This window comes from Panulirus ornatus, chromosome 69 (assembly GCF_036320965.1).
Source record: "Panulirus ornatus isolate Po-2019 chromosome 69, ASM3632096v1, whole genome shotgun sequence".
NCBI classification, from domain to species: domain Eukaryota; kingdom Metazoa; phylum Arthropoda; class Malacostraca; order Decapoda; family Palinuridae; genus Panulirus; species Panulirus ornatus.
Window position 1 is genome coordinate 15,933,996 of NC_092292.1, and position 16,815 is coordinate 15,950,810.

Below are 16,815 nucleotides of genomic sequence, written 5' to 3' on the forward strand. Positions count from 1 at the left end.
GGTGGAGACGAGGTAGTGGAACAGAGGAGGTGGGGAAGGGGGTGGCTGATGTATATATATCTATCAGTCAGCTCTGGATCTCTTTGTTTCAAAGTGGGTTTGAAATGGCTACGGAGCGGGTCCTTTATCAGCATGGATGACTTGGGATGGGGGTGAGGGTGGACGGATGTGGATGGACATCGAAGAGCTTTGATGGCTGAAAGAAGGAGTTCGAGTTGTGGAAACCATGCGTACAGAATGGCTGTTTTCGAGTGGTTGCATTTGATTCTGGACGGACCCAGAGCCAAACCTATTGAAGAAATGATGGAAATTTGAGAGACACATTAGACAGATCAAATGCTCATGTTGGACAAGGAGACAGGAGAGTGCCTTTTTCGAAGAAGTTAGAGGCGAATTCATCTTTCCTTTTAGCAAAAAAAGAAGAAAGAAATAAGCTTCCACGAGCGTGTCGTACTCCTGTAACCCCATGAAAACAAAGATACATATGTATAAGACTTGACTCGTATATGAATATATCTGTTGACTTACATCTCGATGGAGTGGGAGGTCTCCTTCTAGCTCCCGTGTGGAACCACCAAAATGACGGTAGAGGCCCCACGCCTTCCCTCCCCCAACCCCCGAGGCAGCCTAGCCTCTCCCGCTCCTTATGCCGAGCCCGCCCGCTGATTGGCTGCTCCGCCTTCCTGCGGCAGCCATTGTCGTTGTGGGGGGCGCACTCCATGCACCTCACTTGTTTTCCCGGGCTTTTGTTTACCCCTCTGTGTCCTCAGACTCTATCCCCCTCTGTGGCTCGCGTCCCCCCCGGTGCTGCTCGTAAGTTAGGGCTCGTAAGACTCGCTGGTAGAACTCGGTCGCCCAATTAAGTGTCCCAAAAAAGGGGGAAGCATCGTTTTCGCTGGGTTCTTGTGTCCCCATGTTGTTTTCGACACTGCGTTTTTGGGAGTTCTGTTCAGACTTTCCCCATAAAACTGTCCCTTTAGCTTGTGTTATTACATCCCCTAAGTGTACAAGGCGCTGCCCTTCTGATTTTGCAAGGCTCTCTCTCTCTCTCTCTCTCTCTCTCTCTCTCTCTCTCTCTCTCTCTCTCTCTCTCTCTATATATATATATATATATATATATATATATATATATATATATATTAAGCCCGAATGGACGCGAAAGGAACCATAAACATGTCATGTTTATGTACGGAAAATGGCCGCTTCTCCCCCTTCCTCTTTCGTCTTTTTGGCTGGCTGGCATCGGCAGGCCAGTAGTGATCATGATATATATATATATATATATATATATATATATATATATATATATATATCCGGCAGCTTCTTATCTGTCCACCTGACACATCTTGGGACAGCCTCTCTCTCTCTCTCTCTCTCTCTCTCTCTCTCTCTCTCTCTCTCTCTCTCTCTCTCTCTCGTCTTCTCCTCTCACAACACGAACAAGATGATAACTCCTCCACATCGTGTTCCTCCCACGTCATTACGACCCCTCTCCTCCAGCAGAGTGGCTCAGAGCCCTGCCCGCCCGCTCTGTAGCATCTTGGGCTGAGCGGGCTCCTCCTGTCAGAAAAACTCTTGTCTTGGTCGCTGTTTCCTCCCGTTTCTCCACATATCTCACTGTCTGTCTGTATTTCCACGTCTTATCTTTACTGTGTCTCAGTTTCTCCTCCGGTTTATGATCCTCCCTATGAGTATGTCTCTGTTAATTCATATTCCTCAGTTGTCTCTCATATTCCTCAACTGTCTCTCTTATTCCTCATCTTCCCCTATATGTATTCTTCAACTACCCTCCTCCCTCCCTCCCCCTTCCAAGTTCTTCAGTTATATATATATATATATATATATATATATATATATATATATATATATATATATATATATATGTGTGTGTGTGTGTGTGTGTAATCTTGTAAGATATTGTATTCAAATGCATTTGTTATCATCGTGTGTGTGGTGTGTGTGTGTGTGTGTGTGTGTGAGCTGAAGACGATTACGTCATCTGTTCCTGAGGGCAGCGCCCAATTTTTGTGTGACCTAATATACGCGCGTACGCTACATCGCTGGAGACTTAATTGATTTGATTACGCTTTTAATTAGTCAACTCTGGGTATGAGCGACTGGAGGAGATCACGACTCGTCATTAGCTGTCCTGAACATTCAAGGTTCCGTTAACGACAGCAGTTAAACGAGCGCAAAGTTGTCGTTCAGTCGTTTGGAAGCATTGTAGTTGTAGTTCAGAATGTTGTAGTTGTAGAAATAAAAAGTAGGAATGTTGTAGTTGTGAAATACAGCGGCTGTGTAGCGATACAGTGACGAGAGCAAGGTTGTTGTAGATCAGTGGCTGAGTAGTGTTGTATTTCTTATACAGTAGCTGTAGTTGTAGTCTAGATGTGTGCTGTGATGAAGATGATCTGAAGTCAAAAGTTCAGTTGAGAAATTCGCAGGAAAACATCACCCCTGTCTTGTACAATCCCAGTGTATAACCTCAGTGTGTCGTAGACATTTTTTGTTTTTGGTAGCTTCAAAAGTGTCGTTGGAGGAATTGGATGGACTTCTAAGAGTTTTGATAGAGTATTAGATGGAATTCTAAGTCTTGATAGAGTATTAGATGGAATTCTAAGTCTTGATAGAGTATTAGATGGAATTCTAAGAGTTTTAATCGAGTCTTAGAACATCAAAATCTCTTGGAACGTTTCTAGAGCTTCTCTCTAAAACTTCAAAAGACTCGCAGATGCCTTTTCCAATTGGTAATGAAAAAGGGGGGGTCGGGTCGTCGAAGAACTTCATGATTGACACGTCTTGTGTACCTGGGAGATAACGCGAGCATCGAACCCTGCGACTTACGCAGGTGCCATCTGTTGCCCCAGATCGCCACGAGACCCGGAAGGATCGCACTTAAAAACCCACGTGAGCGAGGTAGAGGGAGTCGAACTGGTTATTTCAAGACCTCTATGTCGATTCCCGAACCATATGGGCTACGGCAGAAGGCGATGGCTATCTTGCCATAGTTTGCTACCATAGGTCCCAATCTTCTAGCATCGTGGCTAGACCAGTACACCCCTGGCTAGACTCACGACATTACTGGCTAGACCAGCACACATGTGTCCAACAAAGGTATGTGTGTCTCTCAGTGTGCCATTACCAGTTCGTAATCACATCTCTGTATCGTACGGTGGGGGCAGTTCTACATTCGTGCCGTCCCATATCTTAAACTATTATTATTATATACCTTTTAGGATTTCATTATGCTGTTGGCATTCATAGTTTCACACCCAAGTTTTATCCAATCATCCACAACTATGACACTACGAAAGTATACATTGTTTATGATACTACGAAAATATACATTGTTTGTGATACTACGAAAGTATACATTGTTTATGAAGCTACGAAAGTATACAATGTTTATTAGTTAAGACGGGTTCCTTGCTTACTTTCTTCATGTGTCATCTTTCGTAGAAGTGTCCAGTGTTGACATCATTAAACTGATTCTGAAACTTGAAAAAGGTTGTGATCAGGTCACCCTCTACTCTTCTCTCTTCCTCATACCTCTCACTGTAAGTCATCTCCATCACTTGAGGTACCATCATCTTTGTTTCTCTCATATGGACGCTTTTTGTAATTATTCACGTGGGATTCTTTCATTGTGGTGAGCAGAAGTGTGAAGGAGTCCATCACTTCCCTGCTCCTGGTTGGAGCGCACAGCTTCGAAGCTGCAGAAGCCTTATAAAAGGAACCCCTTGGGTCTTAATGATAATAATTAGCCTTATAAAAGAGCTCCTTGGGTCTTAATGATAATAATTAGCAATAATTAATGATAATGATTATATGAAACCAGTTTGATATCTTTCAAATCACCACCGAGGCCCCTCCATGTCCTAAGCTTAACCCCCCAGGCAAGCCCTTCCCACAGGGGGTCCGCCCACCCGCCCGTGAGATGGGATCCCACGCACCCCACTACCCCCGTCTCCGTATCAACAATCGCATGTTTGTAAACTTAGCGGGACGTCCAGCAATAAATCCGGATTACAGAACAGCGTTTTTTTAACGTCGTCGCCGGATTCCTGGGATGGATGTGTCCCCCCCCCCTAGCGGAAACCCGCGCCACTAGTGTACAATACTCCGGGAATTAAAAAAAAAAAAAAAAAAAAGAAAAGGAAAGAGAAAAGAAATCTTTTCTTTATTTATTTCGGACTTAGATAAATGAATTATGGTTTATTGTGTCTGGATATTGAAGTTTCTCGTTGAGGGAGAGAGATATATAACATGACAATCACACGCTGTGGTGGTGGGCGATCAGGGGAGGTGGTGGCGGTGGGGGATGATGTGGTGGAGGTGGAGGAGTTCTTAGAGAGAGAGAGAGAGAGAGAGAGAGAGAGAGAGAGAGAGAGAGAGAGAGAGAGAGAGAGAAGACATGGCAGTGAACGAATGAATGGAGATGGAAAGGACAATGGTGTATTGCTTCGATGAAACAAGAGATTAGATTTTGAGCGAGTGAATGATATTGGTTAAAGAATTCTATTTACTCGAGTGTTTGGCGTCTCTTGATGTATAGTTCATCCTTGCAACACGACGACGGTACGACCTCTGTCTGACCACGACGTTGCGACCCTCGACAGTCGTGCTCAAGGGTCGTTTCGCCCTGCTCAAGGGTCGTTCCGTCGTGCTCAAGGGTTAGTTCGTCGTACTCGAGGCTCAGTTCTGTCGTACTCAAGGGTCGGTCCGTCGTGCTCAAGGGTCAGTCCGTCGTGCTCAAGGGTCAGTTCCGTCGTGCTCAAGGGTCAGTTCCGTCGTGCTCAAGGGTCAGTTCGTCGTGCTCAAGGGTCAGTTCCGTCTTGCTCAAGGGTCAGTTCCGTCGTGCTCAAGGGTCAGTTCGTCGTGCTCAAGGGTCAGTTCCGTCGTGCTCAAGGGTCAGTTCGTCGTGCTCAAGGGTCTGTTCCGTCGTACTTAAGGGTCGGTCCGTCGGGCTCAAAGGGACGTATTGATTCCCGGGGTGACTTACCCCATATGTAGATGTCACATTTTCCTCACATATTGTCATAAAGTATGGTATCCATGGCCCATTAGTATATATATGTATATATATATCTCAGGTATTAGGTACCCAGTATGCATCACACCGACCCATTCATCATCACTCACCCATTCATCATCATATATAACAGATTGACTCGATCTACGGACACGTTCCTTCATTATGTATAAAAGCCACATACATGGTCGGGTTCCCCGGGTCATTCATCACTGCCATTTATCTATTCTACATGACAGACGTGTTCACCTTGTTCCTCCTTGTCACAGGTAATGCGACCAGCGGATTGTCTCTCCCTTTTATTAATAAGCTTTATTAGTATGTTTCCAATTTTGAAGTCTTTCACAGCCTGACATTTCTCTATCTTTTCGTTCCAGGGACGACACCAGAGGGAGACACGACACGACCCGACCACCACCCACCCACCCTCCTTGTACAGCATAGCCACTCGCCACGTAATTGAAAATGTAGCTGGAATCACGCTGGCAAGAGGAGGAGCGTTAGCAGTGCCGGGGATATATATATATATATGTGTGTGTGTGTGTGTGTCCCGGGAAACCTCTGCTGAGCTTCCAAGGAGTGTGTCCTGAGACCTCGGGGACTTGGATCCAAGGATAAGGTTGTGGAGAAGACCCACCTCAGTGAAACGCTACGAGAGTGACTGCCGAAGAACCGCGAAAGTAGTGTCACGAGACTCTTGAGAGAATGAAGCTTAATCGACCATCACATGTTAGTTATTGCAATTACGTGGTTCTGCTGTTAATGATGAATTGTGGATGATAGTTCATCATCCTTGCTGACGCCCGGAGGCGTCTGTCTGAACGAAAGAGAACAGATATTCCCCCCCAACTTATACCACAAGTTTATGGTCTTAAGTAGTGAGAGTAGGGGGCTCCCCCAACTGTTTTGTTTACAGTCTGTGTTCGTCCACTGCCAACGAAGAACTTGCTCCCCTGACGCTTGGTAGGTCATCTCATCGTCTTCACGTGATATGTGGTCCTCGATGTCTACACCTGTAGGGAGGAACGGATTGTAATGTCAGACCCCACCGCCCCACAGGGCCAGTAAAGACTACCATGTACGGCAGCGGTGGTAGAGAGGGTACCATCCAGGCACCGGTAGGAGACCAGGACCACGCCCTGAGGATGCAGGGCCTCGCCTTCCCCGCCCACAGGCCCCACCCCAACGTCTTCTACCACAGGCCCACCCCAGCCGCCATCGGCAACGAGCACAACACCTCCTACGGCTTCGTCAGGAGTAAAGACACATACAGCCTCGGCGGTGGTTCGATACGGCCTCCTCCTCCTCCTCTTCCTCCTCCTGACGGCGGGAGATCCCCCTGCAGGAATGAGTGCGTCGTGACCTCAGCGGGAGACATGGGGGTAGGCACCTTAGGTGGCAGCACCAGCGGCCTCTCCTGCAGTAACGGCGGAGACGACCTGACCTCGCTGACCTGGCTCCACTCCTTGGACATGGGCGGGATGGTGCCCCACCTGGCCACCCCGCCCACTCCGCCGGCCTCCCCCCAGCCACACAACCCTCTCCCCGCCACACAGGCCTCCCAGACGCCCTCAGCCGACAGGAAGAGGAAAGCCGAGGCTCAGGAGAAGCCGGACGTCGTGGACTACTCGCTGGACGGCAGTATGAAGCCGCCCTACAGCTACGCGGCGCTGATCGGCATGGCCATGAAAGAGAACCAGAATAAGATGACGCTCTCCGCCATCTACAAGTGGATCAAGGAGAACTTTGCCTTCTACAAGACGGCTGACCCATCCTGGCAGGTGAGGTACACCGTGTCTCCGTTGTCTCCCGTCTCTTCCCTTGTCTCCTCCCGTCTCTTATCTCTATACCGCTTGGGGGTAAGAGGGTAGGGGGGTGTGAATTAAGTCCCCAGGTTTGGGCCTTCCAACCCTTAGCGCCACAGGCTGGGATGAGCTCAGAAATGCCCCATGTTCGACCCCACCCTCACTCAATGTCACCACCTGCCTCCCTATGTATGTTTTTGGTTCTCTTCAAGGAGGAGGAGGAGGTTCTCGAGGTCCACCTTTATGTTGGTGACCTTAAATTTCTTCCGTCTTTTTAAGCCCCAAAATAGCAGTGTGGATAGGGGAAGTTAAGAGACATCAAGTGTCAGATATAGACGGGACGTCTGGACTTCTTCAACCACCAGACGTCCCCAACAGACGGATACACATGTGTGTGTGTGTGTCTGTGTGTGTGTGTGTGTCCCAGGGTTCGACACCCGGGGGTTCCAGTGGGAGGGTACGTACGTATAGACTTCAGGAAACGTCGTCCAACCCCTTCTACCCCTATCAACGTAGTTCCTGACTTTCCCTTTTTTTTCTTTTACGACAGAGTTTTAAGCGTATTTTTTTTTAAAGCGCATGTTAAGCCATTCTTCAGCCAAGGAATACTGTAGAACTGCATTGAACTGTGTGTGTGTGTGTGTGTGTGTGTGTGTGTGTGTGTGTGTGTGTGTGTGTGTGTTCTCATTTGAATATTTTGGTGTGTGTGTCTGTGTGTCTGTCTGTCGTGATGGTGGTGGCCGACGAAGAGCATGGTGGACACACAGTCCAAGTTGGGTGCCAGGCTGGCCCAACAGACGAGAATGATAAAGGTGATATTGATACTGATCGTCCTAATGGTAACACCCGTATTGACATGTTTGTACACAGACTTGATTGAGAGAGAGAGAGAGAGAGAGAGAGAGAGAGAGAGAGAGAGAGAGAGAGAGAGAGAGAGAGAGAGAGAGGCAGATACACAGCTAATAAAAACTCATATTTTTTTTTATGTTTTTGCTATGATGAGATGAAATAGTTTGAGCAGCGTTGCCAAGGGTCGGGATTTGCGGGGGGGGGGGGGTGTCTCTATAGGCTTAGCAGTGCTGCCAAAGCTGGACGGACGGCCCCAAATATCGTCAGTGTTACCAATGTTGAGGAAGGATGTGCAGTGTTACCAGTACAGAGGGGAGGTGGGTGGGGAGGTGTGAACTACCTTAGTACTAAGTTTGAAACTGCATTATTTGTTCGTACGATTCCCGACCTTAACGTCGGAAGGAAAATAGGTGCCCCTGGGAGACACCTTCCAGTAGTGCCAAGGTATGGTGGCACCACGAGCAGTGTTACCAAGATATAAAAAAAAATATAAACCTTCCCTCACATCTAACAGTGTTGCCAAGGTTTAGTCCTCTGCCACCCCTACCCTTACCTACCCCTCGGCAGCGTTGCCAACGTGAGATGCCTCAAAGGGAAAAAAAGAATAGAAAAAAAAATGATAGAATTATGAAGACTCCCCTGACATTATTACCCAGGCTCGCCGTAGGGGGCGCCACCTGACCCACAGCTGGTGATATATGGCACCCAGCCGCTCAGCTGGGTAGTGGTATGGCGTTTTCTGCGTAAGTGTGGATTATGAAGAGGTTTTTGGAGCTGTGGCCGCGAGATATTCTTGGGTCGTTTTCTTTCTTTCCCGATGCCACATGATTGTATTTTTTTCTTTTTACATTTATATATGTAAAAATATTTGATGTAGTAGAAGATAGAATGTGTAAATTGGTTATTATTATTATTATTATTTTTATTTTAGGGTTTAGAATTTAATTGGAGTTCCCATGATATCGTAAGGTAGCGCCTTATAAAGAAAACGGACTACGTTGGGTGGAGAGGAAAACGGGAAAGTATATAGAAAACGTGTAAGGTAAACAAGTATCTCATTTACTTTTCACTTAATACGTTTTCTTTATGTAGAAAAACGTAATAAGTGAAAATTAGATGACATGATGAAGCAAAACTGACAAAGAAAATGTATTTTTGACGCTTGTATGGCTCCATGATGTATGGGGTTTAGTGTTTCCCCCCCCCCCCCCCCCACCCACACACACCATTTTCTTTGTGTCGTGAGGAGGGAGGGAGGAGGTATCAAGGTGGGGTGGTGGTGTGTGTGGGGGGGGGGAATAGGGGGGTGGTAACAACGTGAATTCCTCACCTCCACCCATTCCACCCTCCCCTCTGCTCCACCCTGCACCCCCCTCCACAAACAAGTGGATTATTATTATTATTATTATTATTATTGTTATTATTATTGTTATTATTATTTTATTATTATTATCATTATTATTATTATTATTATTATTATTATTATTATTATTATTATTATTATTATTTAATTGTTTCATTACTATACTTATTAATCAGTGATAGTAGTAGTAGTAGTAGTAATAATAATGATAATGATAATAATAATGATAATATTAATAATGATAATAATGATAATGGAATAATATTGATGATAATGATTATAATAATAGTAGTAATGATAATGATGGTAATGGAATAATAATATTAATAATGATAACAATAATAATGATAATAATAATAATGATAATAATGATAATGATAATAATAACCATAATGATGAATAGATACATTATTGTTAGTTATCCTATCCGTCGTACGTCGGGGTTTTACTGTACGTCGGAGCGAGACGTAAGACCTTCCCAACGAAGCTGTGCATTACGTACGGGTGAGATGTCCACAGGTCCAAGACGAACGCTCAGGTGAGGCGACCACCTGTGTAAGACGACCCCCCTGGGTAAAGCGACCACCTGTGTAAGACGATCGTCCTGGGTAAAGCGACCACCTGTGTAAGACGATCCTCTCGGGTAAAGCGACCATCTGGGCTATACAGAACCTATTCGTATAGTGAATCCTTTTATTTATATTTCTTTTATCCTTTTTTTTTTCATGGATAAAACGATTTCCTGGATTAAGTGACCGCCTGAGTGATACGGCTCGATAAGACGACCAACTCCCTTAGACGACCACCTGGTAAAAGGTAGGCCAACCAACCAACCAACCCAGCCACCTCGCTTAGACGACCACCCGGTAAAAGCAGCCATCTCACTTTGGACGACCACCCCGCTTCGACGGCCACAACCCCCCCCCCCCCCCACTCCCCCACCCACCCACACCCTCCCCTCTCTTTAGACGACCAGCCCGCTTAGATGACCACCTCGCTTTGACGACCGCCCGGCTTCGACGGCCACCTCTCTCAAGGCGGCCACCGTCGCCGGAAATCAGCTAAAAGGGGGCAGATCGGATGAGGTCTTAGCCATCCATTATCTCGGCTTGTGTACAGCCTGAGTGTGTGTGTGTGTGTGTGTGTGTGTGTGTGTGTGTTGGGGGGGGGGGGGACGTCCTCTGTAACGCTGATGCTCCGTGGTTCAGTCCCCCCCCCCCCCTTTGGCCGGTGTCAGCACCTACCGCTGTGTGTCTCTTCCTTGTATGTCAACGGATCACTATGTTTGTCTCTTGTGTCTCTCCCCTGATGATGTGATTATTGCACGAAAGTGCACTTGGGAACTTATCGTGTTTCCTTTTCCCGTGGATTAGAAGGAATATTCATAGGAATATATATATATATATATATATATATATATATATATATATATATATATATATATATATATATAGGAAAGGATCACAATTTTGCGCCTGATCAAGAATATTTCTATGAGTCCACGGGGAAAATGAAACACGATAAGTTCCCAAGTGCACTTTCGTGTAATAATCACATCATCAGGTGAGACACAAGAGAGAAATATAAGTCAGTTGATATACATGGAAGAGACGAAGCTTGGAAGAGAGAGGAGTGAGGAGTGACCTGATTAATTGTAGCCTCTACATTTTATTAAGCCCGCTTGATGAAGGGAAGCCACAGCGTTGAATTTGGATCTATTCTGTCTATCGATGCGAGAGATATATCTATCGTTTCAACGGCTCGCTCACCAAAGCCCATCCGCTGAACTTAAGGCGAAAAATGCCTCGCCGATCTTACTCGGTTGCCGTTAAGGTCCACTACGCTATTTGTATGTGTTAAATAACGTCCTTTATTGAGGGTCTGCCTTTGAAAACAGCGTCGTGTTTAAGGGTCGTGTACCGTCGCGCTCAAGGGGTCGTGTACCGTCGTGTTCAAGGATCGTGTACCGTCGTGTTCGAGGGTCGTGTACCGTCGTGCTCGAGGGTCGTGTACCGTCGTGCTTTAGGATCGTGTACCGTCGCACTCAAATAGGTCGTACCGTCGTGCTCGAGGGTCGTGTACCGTCGTGCTTTAGGAAGGCACTGAATGACACTTGAGTAGTTCATGAATTAGGAAGACCTTTGGAACTATGCTATTGGTACTGTGACTGCGAACTGATCAATCATTATCATGGAAATAGGTCGTTAATGATGATATAATTGGTAGGAATTTATTGATGGCACTTCCAGACATTAGGCCGGTCTGAAGCGCATTGTATTACGGAACTGTAATGTTCTGTAATGGCCGGGTCACCACGTACATACACACACCACGTACAGCGAATAGATACTGACCATGTACAATGGGTATGTACCCTTTCTCCATGTACAGCAGACAGGTACTCACTCACCACGTATAACGTACCCACGTACAACGTACAGGTACCCACTGACAAATGACAGGTACCCATGTACCACGTAGAAAGGACAGGTGCCCACGTACAACGTACAGGTACCCACGTACAACGTACAGGTACCCACTTACAAAGGACAGGTACCCATGCACCACGTAGAAAGGACAGGTGCCCACGTACAACGTACAGGTACCCACTGACAAATGACAGGTACCCATGCACCACGTAGAAAGGACAGGTACCCACGTACAACGCACAGGTACCCACTTACAAAGGACAGGTACCCATGCACCACGTAGAAAGGACAGGTGCCCACGTACAACGTACAGGTACCCACTGACAAATGACAGGTACCCATGTACCACGTAGAAAGGACAGGTGCCCACGTACAACGTACAGGTACCCACGTACAACGCACAGGTACCCACTTACAAAGGACAGGTACCCATGCACCACGTAGAAAGGACAGGTGCCCACGTACAACGTACAGGTACCCACTTACAAAGGACAGGTACCCATGCACCACGTAGAAAGGACAGGTGCCCACGTACAACGCACAGGTACCCACGTACAACGTACAGGTACCCACCAGGTACGGGGATGGGAGGACCTCACGTCCTGGGGCGTACAAAGGCCACCTTACATTCCTCACAGTTGCATTCCACGCGCGGCCGTGGGCACCCACGCGCCGTACATCCAGGTACAGGAGGCGTGTACGCACCACGCCGCGGAACGCGTGTGCGACGCAGGTGGGCACAAGAACGTATCGTGTCGATCGAAGATTGTTATAACACTCCCCCTCCCCTCCCCCTCTCCACCTACCTCTCCCCTCCCTTCCTCCTCCTCCCCCCCCCTCTGTTGTTCACCCCCTCCCTCAAACTACCACTCCACTCCCCCCCAGAGCATTGCTCCTGAATGGGGTCGAAATGGGTCGTTTGCGATGCCAAATCCCATGACTTCAGTGCACATCGCTTTTCTTTTCTTCTTCTTAATCGTACTGTAAGAAAGATTTTAAGTGTTTCAATTCGACTTAGTTAAGCGCGGTGGGAGGAGTGTGGGATACGCCCCTTGAGCTATATGGGGGAGACGAAAGCTTGGTGACCTTTGACCTTATCCTTCATGACTCAGGTCATGGGTCAGCCTGATGTAGTTTGCAACACGAAAGTTTGGTAGTTCCTACGGCGAATGAGAATAGTTTGCGAAGCCAAGTGGTAAATGGTGCAGGACAAAATTCATTTGCTTCTCGAACAAGCAATTTACGGATGTGAGCGATTTGGTGTCGCTATCTAAACTACCCGTTACAGATTAAGTAATTACCTACCATTAAAAAAAATGATCATTGTTCATCCTTAATCAGCCCCAATGATTTTGATGCAATGGACTTTGTATAAACATGACTTACGTTTTCCATTCCTTCATACCACGTAAGGAAGGCTAACCGAACACACGATCCGTCTGGCGCACACTGGCAACCTCATACGGCCCACGAAGGTCTGATATCCTCCACGTTCAACGACAACGTCTCGTTGACCCTCTTACCTAAGAGGGGAGAAGGTGAGGGGAGGGAGGGGGTGGTGACGTGAAATGGCCGAGGAACGTTTAATTCCTCTAAATCAGATGGGTGGTTCTGGCCGAATAGATGAGCTGTCTGGCGCCTGCTGGCATCGCGAAAGGCATTCTGGCCGAATAAATGAGCTGTCTGGCGCCCGCTGGCAGCCCAAAATGGCCCACGAACTCGCACCGTAATCAATACGTTGGAACCATTTCTAAAGTCAACTACGATCGTCGTCACCCTCATGTGTAGCTGTGTTTTTGAGTACTCAGGGAAATTGGCCAATGTCGAAGGAGTTAAATGGCCGGCTGTGATCTACAGGCCAGGGTGGAATGGGCACGGAGAAGGAGATGGGGGCTTCCTAAAATCGGGGTCGAGGTGTCATGCACAAGAAGCGGTTGGTTGTCGGGGGAATGGGGGGGAGGGGGGGGTCCAGGACGACGTAGGCGAGGGTGGACTAGATGGGGGGGGGGGGGTGAAAGATGGACGCAAGACATAGGGGGGTTCGGGGTGAGGGAGATTGAAAATAAGGGTGGGAGGGGAGCGGATGATGAAGATTGGAAATGGGGTTTTTGGACGTGCGAGTGGAAATACGGAGGGGGAAGGAAGGGGATAGAAGCAAGGAGAGGTCTTCGTGGCCATTATGGGAGGGTAGATAGACGTGGTGTCTAAGGGTTAAGGGAGGGGGGGAAAGACGCAGTGGGGTGATAATAAGGGGGGATGGTTAGGGGGTGTTGGAGGTCTTATAACACTGGTGACCTGTGTTGTACGTCTCGGTTGCCATGAGTGTACGTGATGGGTGGAGAGAACTGGGTCAGGCAAGCCTCGCCACTCCCTCCTTGGGTGGACAAGAGCCCCCAACCCCACCCCACCCCCGGAAGGTTTAATGGGGGAGGAGGGGGGGGCGGACGTCAGCCCTTGAGGGGGGGGTGGGGGTGGCGTGTTGCAAGACGTCTGACACTGCTGACGTGTCCCAGCTGGGGGGGGGGACAAAATGTCAGCTGCCTCTGTGTTTGGGGGGGGTGGTGGAACGTTCTCCATGACCTTATTGTACGGAAGACTGCCTTTGGTAATATATATATATATATATATATATATATATATATATATATATATATATATATATATATATATTCGTATGAGTCCACGGGGAAAATGAAACACGATAAGATCCCAAGTGCATCTTCGTGTAATAATCACATCATCTTTTGCAATATATATATATATATATATATATATATATATATATATATATATATATATATATATATATATATGTGTGTGTGTGTGTGTGTGTGTGTGTAATCATCCGCAGGGAGAACAGATATGTGAAGGCATTCGAAGTCTGGATGAAGCTTCCAGAGACAGGGAAGCCGATAGTTCACACAGTGTTCGAGTCGCCGCCTAAACAAGCTAGCGCCTACGAGTGTAGAATCTCCCCCCCCCCCCCCCCCTCCTCTCCGACGTACTACGCAATTAGGTATAGTATGTTCTACACACGAGGCAGTGCTTAGACTTTACCGTTAGCGAGCGACGATACTGCGTGAAACACTAACGAAACATCCGTGGGTTCGAAGCTCCAACACTGCGGGAGATGATGAAGCACGTTTGATTCTCAGAAATTGATCATTAAATCTAAATTACTGTCGATCTATTAAGCCTGAATTTAAGGCGAGAATGATGGAGGTGTTGCGAGGGTGTATACGTTTCTAACATTTGAGAATAAAATCCAAAATGAAAAAAATTAATGAATTACTTGAGTGAAATATGTAGCTCTTTTAGAAACTTGAAATTATTAAGGGTGGCAGGTTCTTTAGTTGACGTACGGAATTTGTTAGGTGATGTTTGATTGTATTTCTTAAGAGGAGGTCCCATTGAAATGGCTTGTTGGACGATGGTAATAGGTGTATTTTTTGTTAAATGGTGGTTGTTGAATAAGCGGATAATTCGATGATGGTGATGAAGATTTTTTTTCTCCTGGAATGAATGGGTGTTTTATTGAAGCAGATTTACCATAGAGTATTTGGCAGACAGTGTTTGTTACAACTCTTTCTCTCTGACAGTATTTCTTCTCGAGTAGTCTCTGTTGGGCTGACTGCTGATAGGTATTAGTAAGAGTCTGTTGGACTAGGTATGATGAGTGAGGACTGTTGGTTGAGGGTTGTTTGGATGGTGCTTGTCAGGGTCTAGTTCTTGCAGTCCCTTGGGTAGGATAAGACTAAGAATGATAAGTCAAATGTGCTGCAGGCATGTACCTCAGGATCTTTTGTGTTGTATTTCCTCAAGCAAATCTAATCTTGTCTCTGCAGAACTCTATCCGCCACAACCTGTCCCTCAACAAGTGCTTCCTAAAGGTGCCTCGGAGTAAAGATGAGCCAGGCAAGGGTGGCTTCTGGAGACTTGATCCTGAGTATGCAGAGTCCCTTGTGGATGGAGTGTTCAAGAAGCGCCGACCGGCTCGACCAACACTTCCACCACCATCCAAATCTAAGAAAAATAAAAGACTGACCAACCAGCAGCAGCAGCAACAACAGCAACAGCAACAGCAGCAGCAGCAGCAGCAGCAAGTTGTACACCACCAACTAGGGATAAAAGTTCTAGTCCAACCTCCCCAGGCTGCCTTCATGCCTCCTCCAACCAATAAGCCACCTCCCCGTTCAACTGTGTACCTCAACCAAGATGGTTAGTTTTTTCTTTAACTCCACAGAAGTGGATGGCTGTGGTTATCATTTCATTCCTTACAGTGAATTAAGATGTATGATTAAATGTTAATACAGCACATTAAGCTTGAGATTATCAATGTTGTTCATTCTGACAGAAAGGTTGGAGGATAGTAGTGACACCTGAGCTGATAATCAGGATTTAATTCTCAATATCTCAACAATTGTCTTCTTCAGGAGAATATTCTTCTGAGGAAGGCATCTGTTGAAACATCGAAAATTAAATTCTGATTGGCAGCTCAGGTCTTACTGCTACTTTACCACATATCTGTTATTGATATTGTCAGGACACTCATGGAACACAGGAATCCAATAGTAGGATGATTAGTAGATTTTAATTAGTTACGAAGTGACTGTGGATAAGGAGAGAAAATTTGCAAAGGATGAACATAGGTGTAGGATACACCCTCAAAATATGTAACAAATGTGGGGCCTTATGTACAGGTTTTTCAAAACTGCAAGAGTGGAAAATGTTACTTCATTTGGCTTTCCAAAAATATATTAGAAAACAATATATAAATCAGTTCTTCATCAGCTATGATTTTGTTTGTATATGGCCACTCAGACACACAAAGGAGTTATAGTTCCCTCTCCCGAGGCAAATGACAAAAAATTTTGGAAGACTGATAAATGATTATACTTTACTGGGTAGAAGAAAGCTGAAGATTGAATGAAAGGTGAAAAACAAGATATTTTGTAAGGATAGATGAAAGGGAATAGATATGTTTAATGTTAACTTTTTTTCTGTAGTGTATTTGAATCACATGATATGGAGAAAAAATTAATTTCCCCTCTAGACTATTTAGGGATTTTTACACATGGAGAGAGGTGTACTTGAGGATTTGCTGAATATTTTGTCACAAAGGTTCAGTCTGTGCCCCTCAAAAGGGAATGAATAAATATCTTGTAGAACTATAATTTATTGCATTCAGACTTAAGCAAGAAGAGCCACAAAGAAATATTCCCTTGCCTTAACAGTTAGGGTAGCTTTTCCTAAATAGCTGCAATTCAAAAATACCTTCACATGATTTCCTCAAGAGTAACATACCTTTATGTACAGTATATTTGGTTAAGAGTATTG

The 16,815-nt window shown here is 46.1% G+C and overlaps 1 protein-coding gene across 2 annotated transcripts in view; it reads left to right on the forward strand.

Moving 5' to 3' along the window:
- Positions 1 to 16,815, forward strand: part of LOC139747596 (uncharacterized) — a 78,699-nt gene that overhangs the window by 60,230 nt on the left and 1,654 nt on the right. For both annotated transcript variants that reach the window (XM_071660064.1, XM_071660065.1), the window contains exons 2-3: positions 5,410 to 6,813; positions 15,324 to 15,696. In XM_071660064.1, coding sequence (XP_071516165.1) covers positions 6,109 to 6,813; positions 15,324 to 15,696 — 1,078 coding nt within the window. In that variant the 5' untranslated portion in view covers positions 5,410 to 6,108. The remainder of the gene's footprint in view (positions 1 to 5,409; positions 6,814 to 15,323; positions 15,697 to 16,815) is intronic.